Below are 9,513 nucleotides of genomic sequence, written 5' to 3' on the forward strand. Positions count from 1 at the left end.
CCTTGGCGCCCAGGTCGAAGAGGAAGGTTTTGGGGCGGAAAGAGCCTGGTGACGCCTTCGGCAGCCGGCCCAACTCCCACTCGCCTGTAAAGACCTCGGGGTCCCCGACTGGCGAGACCCCGGCAGCGGCGGGCAGCACCGGGAAGTCCTCCAGCAGGAACGAAGACTTTAAAGCCCTGCTCCAGAAGAAGAGCAGCAAAACCAGCCCCGGTACCCGGCCGTCTGCTGCCGAACTGCTCAAGACCACAAACCCGCTGGCTCGGAGGGTCGTGATGGAGTTTGCCCCTGAGCTCGACGGTGCAAACAGCCCCAAAAGCCAGCCCTGAGCTCGCGTGGTCCCTTCTGGCCATGAAGGGCTGGAGATGGCTGCAGAGGGAGCGGTGCTGTGGAAGGGGTGTCCTGCCTGCCCGGGTGAGTCCGTGTGTCCCGCCGGGGGTTTTCTTCTGCTTTTGTTTCCTCCTCGGGGAGCCGCCGGCGGAGAGGCAGCGTTTGGAGCCCGAGCCCCCCGTGTCTCTGGCGGAGCTGGGCCCTTTCCCGGAGGGAAGAGGTGGCACAGTGGCTGGGACCGTCCCCGGCTGAGCCGGCTCCCGGGACCGAAGGCGCCCGCTCGGGAAGCGGAGCGGGACTGCAAGCCCCCGGCGTCGCTCAGCGCCCGCAGCGAAGCTAGCTTGAAACTGTTCGGTCACTTCGGCATGTGGTACTTTAAATGGCTTTTCTAATGCACCGTGGTGATGATGTTTTATTCTCTTTCGTTTGACATTGTACCTTGAGTTTCCCAGGCAAAGATCCCGGGCCTGAGTCCGGCTGGATACACAGAGACGGACTTTGGGAAGACGTGAGGGGGCCGGCTGGAATTGAGGTTGCTTTGGAAGAGCCACAAGCAGTTCCCCCCTCGTCGTCCCGAGCGTCCTGCCTGTTGCACGGGGAATGGGCACCCCGGCGCCCGCAGCCAGCGCGACGGCCTCAAGCCAAAACCCAGCCCCTCGAAAGCCCCCAAAATGCTGCATTTCAGAGCTCCTCAGCTCTCGGTCCAAAAGCAAACCCTGGGGCCGCCTCCGCCGCCAGCCCCGGGGAGCCTCGCCAGCCTCCCCGCTCCCCACCGCGTCCTGCGCCGGGCTATTGACTTTGGGGGACGCGGGGGGCAGGCGGCCCCGTGGGAACCGGGCTGTTGGTGACAGAGGCCACGGTGAGGGGCAGCGGGGCCGGGGCAGAGCTCTGGAGAAAGGCAGGACAGAGAGAAAATGCCAGCCCCCGGCTCAGGCTGCGCGCCCGTAGCACGAGAGAGAAAGGGCAGCTGGCAGAGAAACGGGGTGTTTAGGAAAATTTCGGCTTTACGAATCTTGGTTGCATTTCTGGCAGCCGCGGCGTGCCCCAGCCCTCCTGTGTGTGGGGGAGAGCGATGCGGCCAGGTCCCACGGCGGCACCAGCTGCCCCACCAAGGGGCCAGGGCTGGGCTGGGGTCGCAGCCCCCCGCAAAAACCTCCCTGTCCACGCACCCGCGCTGGATTGAACCCCCCAAAAAGATGCTCCACTCTCCTCGCGGTTCCCCCTTCCCTCCCGTTACTTGCACATTGCTCCCTTCCCTCTCCCCCGGGGTTGCAGATTTAAGCCTGTAAGTAAGATCCAGGCTGAGAAACTCAGGAAAAAAAAAAAAAAAAAAAAAAAAAAAGGGAAAAAAAAAAACATAAAAAAACAGCTCTAACAAATTTCCACGCTTCATCTCCATCCCACGGCAGCCAGCCCTCCCGCAGCCCCCGGGGTGCTGGTGCGGCGGGACTGGGGTGCTGTGGGGCCGGGTACATTTTGCACATGACTGCTCAGGAAAGCGGCGGCGGGGGGGGGGACAGCAGCCGGCCAAGGGGGCTGGGGGGACCCCCCCCCCCCCCCCAAAACCCAGCACCGCGGGCAGCCAGCGCGGTCGCCCGCTGCCGCGTTAGGGAGGTCGGGGGGGGGCCAGGCCGTGGGATGGAGACCCCCCCGCATCCCTCCGTGGAGGAGCGGACCCTTCCCAGCGCCAGCTCGGGGCTGAGGGCGCATCGGCGGCCGCTTGGGCCGTGGGAGAAGCCGCTCGCTGTCCCCCGGGGGGGGGGGGGACCCCGGCCGGCGGCGACGACCCCCCCCCCCCCCCCCCGCCCCGGGTCCCGGCCGCGGTGCGTCCCTTCCGAACGTTGTACTGTTTAACCTCGCCGGCTTGGTAAACTGCTCCCCGCTGAGCGCTGCCTCTGCGTGCTGGTTCTTGCGGGGGGGGGGGGGGGGACACGGGCACCCCCCGACACCCCTGGCACCCACCCGCGGGTACCCGAGGGCGCCGGGGCGCTGCGGGGGGGGGGGGGGGGGGGGGGAGGGAGAGCGCGGGGTGGGTTTGGGGTCTCGGGGGGGGGGGGGGGGGGGCAGGTGGGGATGGGGGGGGCAGCCCGAGCGGGTGGGGGACAGAGCTCAGCATAGGGACGGTCTGGGGGTTGGGGTGGGGGGGGGTCCTGGGGGCTGGCAGGGTGGGTGCCGGGGGCAGCCCTGGGTGTCAGGGCCCGCCCCGGGGGTGCTGGGTGGGCGCGGGGGGCAGCCCTGGGTGTCGGGGAAGAACCGCGGGGGCTGAGCGCGGCGCGGGGGGGACCCGGGGCGGGGGGGGGGGGGGCTCCCGGGACCAGGCCGCAATATCGTCCCCACCCCCCGCCATAGCCGGGACCGGGCCCGGCGCTGGGTCCTGCGGCCGCGGGGGCGGCCGTGGCGGGCGCCGGGGGGAAAAGGGGCAACGCCGAGCCCGGCGCGCCGCGGGCAGCCCGGGGGTCCTCGGCGCGGCTTGAAGGCGGCAAGATGGCGCCCAAAGGGAAGAGCGGCGGCAAGGCGGGGAAGGGTGAGCGGGGCCGGGGCCGGGGCGGGGGGGCGAGGGGCCGGGCCGGTCTGAGGGAGCTGCGTTCACAGGCGGTGGCGGCGACAGCGGCGAGGGCAAAGCGCAGGGCGCGAAGGGAGGCGGCAGCGCCGTGAAGGTGAGCCCCGGGAGGCGGGGGGGGCCGGGGGTGTGTGTGTGTGGGGGGGGGTCTCCCCCCGGCCCGCCCGCCACGGCCCCGCTTCGCTCCCAGGTTCGGCACATCCTGTGCGAAAAGCACGGCAGAGCCATGGAGGCGATGGAGAAGCTGAAATCCGGCGTGCGCTTCAGCGAGGTCGCCTCGCAGTACAGCGAGGACAAGGCCAGGCAAGGGGTAGGCGCTGAGGGGAGGGGGCTGCTGCTGGGGGCTGCCTTCAGACAGCCCGCTGCCAGAGCTCCGCGCCCAGAGCTCCCCCTGGGGTGGGCAAAACGCGGGTCGGGGCCAGCCCCAACCACTTGGCAAAGGCACAGGCAGCTGCCCCTGAAGTTGTAAATATTTCGCCGCAGCAGAGCGGAGGCCCACGAGCCCCGGCCCGGCCGTAGCTTGCTGAGCCCCATGCGAGGAGCTCTTCCCCGTGCTGACAGGAGAGATGCTGCCAGGACAGGCTTCTTGTCCCACGGCTGCATCACCCACCCACGCTGCTGATAAAGCCGCTGTTGCAGGGAGATTCTCAAAGCTTAACCCCGGTCGTCCCTCCTTCCAGGGAGACTTGGGCTGGATGACCAGAGGCTCCATGGTGGGACCCTTCCAGGAAGCAGCGTTCGCCTTGCCCGTGAGCAGCATGGACAAGCCGGTGTATACAGACCCTCCTGTCAAAACAAAGTTCGGGTACCACATTATCATGGTGGAAGGCAGAAAATAAAATGTGAATGACCGTGACCTTGTTGACTGCTTGAATCCTGAGAGCTTCCCTGATACCTTGACCTTGGAGCAAGCCGGTCACGACCAGCAGCATGCTTGGAGGCAGCTGGCCGTCCCTGCTGTTGTGGCAGGACACAGATTACAGCTGGCAGAGAACAGGGTCCTGCCTAGAGAGGTAAAGTGTTCCCCGAAAAAGGCCAAATAAGAGCTTTTCACAGTTGTTGAGATCTGCTTTGCCTGGCAGGCCGGCCTCTTGCTTTTCCTGTTGCAGCGATAACAACCTGTCCACTTGGATAAGGTGCTCAGGCTTTTATCTGCAAATGTAAATGATCCAGAGAGAGGGGTTCCCCAGCCTCGCTGGTGAGGATGCAGACAGCTCCAATGCCACTTTCTGTTCCAGAGCCCAGACTTGGACTGGGGGGACAGTCCCCTTGGTAGGGGGTGGGTAACGCTACAGCTGGAGTTAGCGGCCACTGCGCTGGGCAGGCAGCTTGTTCTGCTGGTTAGCTGGCAGAGGTGGGGGTCAGGCCGGGGCTGGAGGCACCCTGGCTGGAAGGGGTCCTCCAGAATACAAACTTACCCTATGCCTGAAGCTGAGGGAAGAAATGCTGTAACTGGGGCTTGAAAGAGAGAAAAGCCGCTAAATGCTTGCTCGCTGCTTCCTGCATTCCCCTGCTGCCAGGGATGCAGCACTTGTCTGAGGCTGCGCCTCGTCCTGCTGGTACCCACAGGGTGGCACGACTGGTGCGAACGAGAGGGCGCGTGGTGTCTCCTGCCTCCCCGATCTTAGCAATAAACACCCCAGGGCCATGACACCCCTCCTGCTGAAAGGCGGCACGCAAACCGAGCACACGTCCAGTGACAGACACCGGCTTTGTTTGCCTGCGAGCAGCGCGCCGTGCCAGAGGGCTGAGATGAAAAAACAGCAAAGGGAACAAAAAGCCTTTCCCAAAAATCACACACAAGGAAGCGGTGAGACCAGAACCAGGGCAGGTCTTTCTCCCCCCGCTCCTTTTGGGGTGTTTGTTTAGTTAAGAGAATGGAAAGCTCAGAGAGGCCAACGAATGATTGCCAAGCTCTAGTTCGTTACTATTTTGTTATGAAAGGCAGACAGGCCTTTCTACAGGAGGAGAGCAGATGTGGCCTCATTTAAGGGATGCTCTATTAATAAACTACTTGTTTCCAGGCTACCAGAGCTTTGTTCTGCCTATTAGCAAAAGCTCATTGGCACATCTCCTGTACCAACAGGATTATTGTTTGTGTTTGTCATGTCTCCCAGTAGAAAGGATTCAAATTCAGCAGACCAGGTTCCTCCAAAAACCACAAAACTCAGCAAGGTGTGAAAGTGTCCCTTGCTATCATGCTGTAGTACAGAAGGCAAACTTGCTAGGCACTAAGCATGCACATGGCAGAGGAAATGTCAAAATTCACTGCCATATTGTCACCAGACCCTACAGAAGATGGTCACAGTGATGAGCATAACCTGGCCAAGTTTATCTCAGTGTGGTGGCAGAGGGGCAAGTCAGGTAAGCAGAGCACTGCTAAAAGCCAGAACAAGGGTCTTTGATTTTAGGCCTGCATGGTTCATGAACTACAAACTCCCTTCATAGGTTCCACCTGCCTACAGTACCGGAGAGAAATATTCCATCTACCACAGCTAAACTGTACGTGGGAAGAGAGTTGGAGGGCTCCCTTACCAGAGGAAAAGCAGCTCAAAGCTTTAAAACCTTTGTGCAAGAGCAGGCTGTGACTGTACTACTCAGAGGAACATAAAGACGGAAGGGGTGAAGGGGCCAAACAAAGCCCTCGACTCCTCCAGCAACAGCGGAAGGTTTGAGGTGCGCAGCGCTTTGCAGCACTCCAGGTCTAACTGCTCTTCCCGTCCTTTTGCACCCCTCACCCACCCCCCCCCCTTTTCCACACCGCCACAGCCCGGCAGGGACTCGAGCAGAAGGGTTTCTGCAGGGCCCCCCTTGTGTCGGACCTGGCACCAGGCAGATGGTGTGCTGGCCTCCATCGCTCGGAGGATTTATAGCAGCAACCACCTTTTTTTTTTTCCCCTCCTCCACAGCAAACAAATACGTTCTCAGACCAACTTAAAACCAGGTTGCAGTAGCTCCGTTCTCTCCTCTGCACCCACATCTGGCTCACCCAAAGGGCAGGTGACGTTCAGGCAGACAAATTGGCTTATTCCCAATAATAACAGCAGCTCGAGTTGGGACTGCATGAAGCTCCCATGGAACCACACCCTCAGCATCCTCTCAGGAGAGAGGCAGTGACAGAATTCATAGGGCAGAAATATGAAGACAGGGCTGCAAGCTTGGAGAGGGGTTTAGACAAAGACAACATTTTTATTAAATAATCAGACAGGATCATGAACTGTTTTCATTTTTGTGAACTGAGTCCACAGTGCAGTCCCTTCCCCAGCACCCACCAGGTGACTGTCAAGGCTGTTTCCTCACGCAGGAGGAGACGCTGAATTTGTTCAGCCACCCTGAAAGAAATGCATATTGCAGCCATCCGTCTTAAGCTAGTTTAAAAGAGCCGGTAATGTAGTTAAACAAAAACATTTAATGACAAAAATGTAAGACTGTACTTAATAGAAGTATACATATTTCATTTCTGGGCTAGCTCTCTGTACAAGTTTAAAGTCATAAGCATAACTTCAGGATCTCCACTTTTTATGTCAAGCGCTTGCAGGAAACAGTTCAATGCCTCCTGTAGTTTTCCATCATCCTTAAGTTTCTTCCCACTGTCTACCAAGGTGTTGTAATCACCTACGGCAGGAGGGGAACTCTGACCAACCTCTTTTTTGGAGACGCTTTCCTGGGTGAAGTAGTCTATCTGCTCGCCCGACTGAAGCTCAGCGTCACCGGTGGATTCCTCCTGCGGTGACCCTGTCTCATCCGCTTCAGACTGCTCAGAGGGCATACCGTCTAGATGGAAGGATTCTTCAGCTGTGTCAAGCGTTTCTCCAGCAGGTTCTTCTTCAGTCTCGGCAGATTCCCCACTACACTCTTCAGCCGCTTCTTCCACAAAGCCGTCTTGCTCCTCATCGCTGTCATCGTCGTCTTCCTCATCAGTGGTTCCCATTTCTGCAAAATCCTCAACCTCATCTACCACCTTGTTGATGAGAGATCGCCTGGAAGCGGTAGACCTGCTACCGCTGTTAGTTAGTCGGGGAGAAAAGATGGCTTTTGCTATACCTCTGTCACATTTAGGAGTAGATGCACTAATTCCTTCCAGAAGTTGATGCAGAGAGCTGTTCAAGGGAGAGGGCCTTTCTTCAGACTGATTTTCCTCCAAGATCATAATGGAACGGTCTTCATCCTCGCTATCTGAAACGATTCTTTTTAAGCATTTCTTTCTACCTAAAGCAAAGGCTCTGATGCTTTCCTCTGATGTTTCGCTCCCTTGCAGGGAGTTATCTGGCTCTTCTTCAGCTGCGTGACAGGGTTTTCCACAGTTACTGCTCTCACTTAGCCAAGTTTTTGTTGGAGAATTTTTTGTTGGAGATTTACAAAAGCTTTCTCCTTTTAGTCGGAAGCCCTCCTTTTCTGGGTGTTCCAGTGATCTTTCCCTATTTGAGGCATCTTGCCATCCATCCTCAGACTCTTCCAAGACCAGATTGAAGTCAACTTGATCCTGGAGAGATGGCACAGACATACCCTCCAAGCTGGCTTCCAACACACGTGACTTCTGGAGCTCAGCATGGATTTTTGGCGTACCATTTGACAAGCTTGGCACTGCGGCAGCCAAAGCTAGCTCAGGAACGTCATCTGTCCCCAAGGCAGCATGTGGGTCGAGTACCTGATCTGACATTTCTGCATCTCTCAACCTTTTGGGATCGTCAGCCATACCAGACTCGTTAGAGGAATGCTGACTTTGCCTGGGCAGGCCATTCTCTGCCTCTGTCAAGCTATCTGAATTTACATGGGAACTCTGTTCCTGTTTGAGACTCTGACTGTCTTTATCAAGTGGATGAAGTCCAGGTGATGATGGTATGATGCTTGATTCAAGATTTTGCTCAGATTCTTGTATCTTGGATTGTTTCACTGTCTTGCTGGTATTAAGCAGCTCTGTATCCATACTGGACACCTCCTGTGCCAGTTTCTCTTCATCCGAGCTGTCAATAGTCAGACTTGTCATTTTAGAGCTGATATTAAGAATCTGGACATCCTTGTCCTCTGTAAGATCAATAACTTTGTCATTTTCGTGTTTATCAGCTACTGGTGGCGAAACAGAGTGATTTATGTTGTTCAACCCTGCTGGAGACAACTTCTTTGGCTTGGAAGCCAGTTCTGGTGGTCTTTGCCGCATCTCTTCACACACATTTCTGATGCCCTCCATCCTCTGGTCTCTAAGCTGAGACTCTAACTGGACTAGCTCGTGGGCTTTCTGTACCCTCCGTTGAATGTACTGGTGGGCTTCTTCACTCTCAACCTGCTCCTCGTGAGCTATTTCCCTCGAATATATCAAGTCGTGATCAGAAATGCCAAACATTTCCAGGGACTGCAAGTAAGCGATATGTTCGTCCAGCTGTGGGTCAGTCTTTCTTTGGGTGGCGTGCAAAGACTGCAGCTGGATCTGAGTTGCAGATGTTCGAGTATCTTCTAACGTGAAGAGCTCCCTTAGTTCCTGTTTGGAGAAATACCTGAACGGGTTCTTTTTGTCGCCGGTAGTCTGTCTTATTAGGGAATCCTTAAATACTTGTCGCCTGTATATTTTCTCTTCCACTGTACCGCAGGTAATCAGTCTATAAATTACTACGTTCTCTTTTTGCCCGATCCTATAAGCTCTGTCTACAGCCTGAGCGTCTGTAGCCGGATTCCAGCTGGGATCGAAGATCACCACTCGGCTGGCTGCTGTTAAGGTTATACCAACGCCACCAACTTGTGTGGTGAGCAAGAAGACGGAGTAGTCCTTGTTACTCTGGAAGGCGTTGATGCGCTTCTCCCGTTCCGTTAGGTGGGTTATCGTTCCGTCAATACGCATGATCTTGAACTGTCTGCAAGACAAGATGTGCTCTATGATATCCAGCATCTTCCTCGACTGCGAGAATACCAGGGTTCTGTGTCCCTCCTCTCGCAGCCTTTCTAGAAGTCCCACAAGGAACAGCATTTTCCCCGACTCTTGAATCAGGGTCTCATCTGAGAGATGATCTATTTTATTAGCACCTGAAAGCATTCCTGCCTCACTCCTGAGATCCTGCTCAGAGTGCTCCTGTTCTTCCAAGCCCAGCTGAATACATGCTCTTGCAGACAGAAGCCTGGGGTGGTCACACAGCTTCTTCAGGATATTCAGCTCAGCCAAAGGTGATCGGGTTGTCATCAGCACTTCTTTCACATGATCCAGAGAGAGAAAGTTCCTGTAGATTTCTTCCTGCACTGGTGCCAAGTACACCCACACAACAAAGTCATTTTTCCTAGTGAGAGATGGCATGACAGGAACACTATTCTCAGGAAGAGGAGCATCTGGTTTATCAGCATGATTGGTTTTGATATCTTCCTTGGTTCTTCTGAGGAAATACGGCTTTATAATTGTCATTAGATTCTCAGATATCTTTAGCCCCAGGGCTTTCTCACCTAGAGTTGCATCCTTCTCCCTTGCCCTGGTAATAGGATTCTCATATTCCATTTTAAAAGTTTTGGCCGTTCCCAAGAGAGTGCCTTGGCATGCAAAGTCAAACAAGGACCACATTTCCCGCAGGTTGTTCTGCACTGGGGTGCCGGTGAGGAGGAGGCGATGCTTTGCGGGAATCGCGTACACACACTTGGTCGTTTTGTTA

At 56.6% G+C, this 9,513-nt stretch overlaps 3 protein-coding genes across 7 annotated transcripts in view; 2 read left to right on the plus strand and 1 right to left on the minus strand.

The window, feature by feature from the left end:
* The window catches only part of NHSL2 (NHS like 2), a 34,364-nt gene extending 32,666 nt beyond the window's left edge, over positions 1 to 1,698 (plus strand). For all 5 annotated transcript variants that reach the window (XM_042807492.1, XM_042807493.1, XM_042807494.1 and 2 more), the window contains one exon: positions 14 to 1,698. In XM_042807492.1, the coding sequence (XP_042663426.1) occupies positions 14 to 326 (313 nt within the window). In that variant the 3' untranslated portion in view covers positions 327 to 1,698. The remainder of the gene's footprint in view (positions 1 to 13) is intronic.
* Positions 1,699 to 2,757: 1,059 nt separating this feature from the next.
* On the plus strand, positions 2,758 to 3,743 carry PIN4 (peptidylprolyl cis/trans isomerase, NIMA-interacting 4). Its single transcript, XM_042807501.1, has 4 exons — positions 2,758 to 2,851; positions 2,920 to 2,984; positions 3,078 to 3,197; positions 3,568 to 3,743. Exons 1-4 carry the CDS (start codon positions 2,812 to 2,814, stop codon positions 3,724 to 3,726), a joined length of 384 nt encoding a protein of 127 aa, XP_042663435.1. The 5' UTR covers positions 2,758 to 2,811; the 3' UTR covers positions 3,727 to 3,743.
* A 2,598-nt stretch (positions 3,744 to 6,341) lies between these two features.
* On the minus strand, positions 6,342 to 9,425 carry ERCC6L (ERCC excision repair 6 like, spindle assembly checkpoint helicase). The gene has a single exon (XM_009968218.3). The coding sequence runs from the start codon at positions 9,423 to 9,425 to the stop codon at positions 6,342 to 6,344; it is 3,084 nt and encodes a 1,027-aa protein (XP_009966520.3).
* Positions 9,426 to 9,513: the final 88 nt, after the last annotated feature.

Source organism: Tyto alba, unplaced genomic scaffold (assembly GCF_018691265.1).
Source record: "Tyto alba isolate M040663 unplaced genomic scaffold, T.alba_DEE_v4.0 Super-Scaffold_5, whole genome shotgun sequence".
Classification (NCBI taxonomy): domain Eukaryota; kingdom Metazoa; phylum Chordata; class Aves; order Strigiformes; family Tytonidae; genus Tyto; species Tyto alba.

Coding starts and splice junctions, on each gene's coding strand:
- PIN4 (XM_042807501.1), top strand. CDS start 2,812: ATGGCGCCCAAAGGGAAGAGCGGCGGCAAGGCGGGGAAGG. Junction 2,985..3,077: donor GAGGCGGCAGCGCCGTGAAG/GTGAGCCCCGGG, acceptor CTTCGCTCCCAG/GTTCGGCACATCCTGTGCGA. Junction 3,198..3,567: donor AGGACAAGGCCAGGCAAGGG/GTAGGCGCTGAG, acceptor CCCTCCTTCCAG/GGAGACTTGGGCTGGATGAC.
- ERCC6L (XM_009968218.3), bottom strand. CDS start 9,425: ATGTGGTCCTTGTTTGACTTTGCATGCCAAGGCACTCTCTTGGGAACG.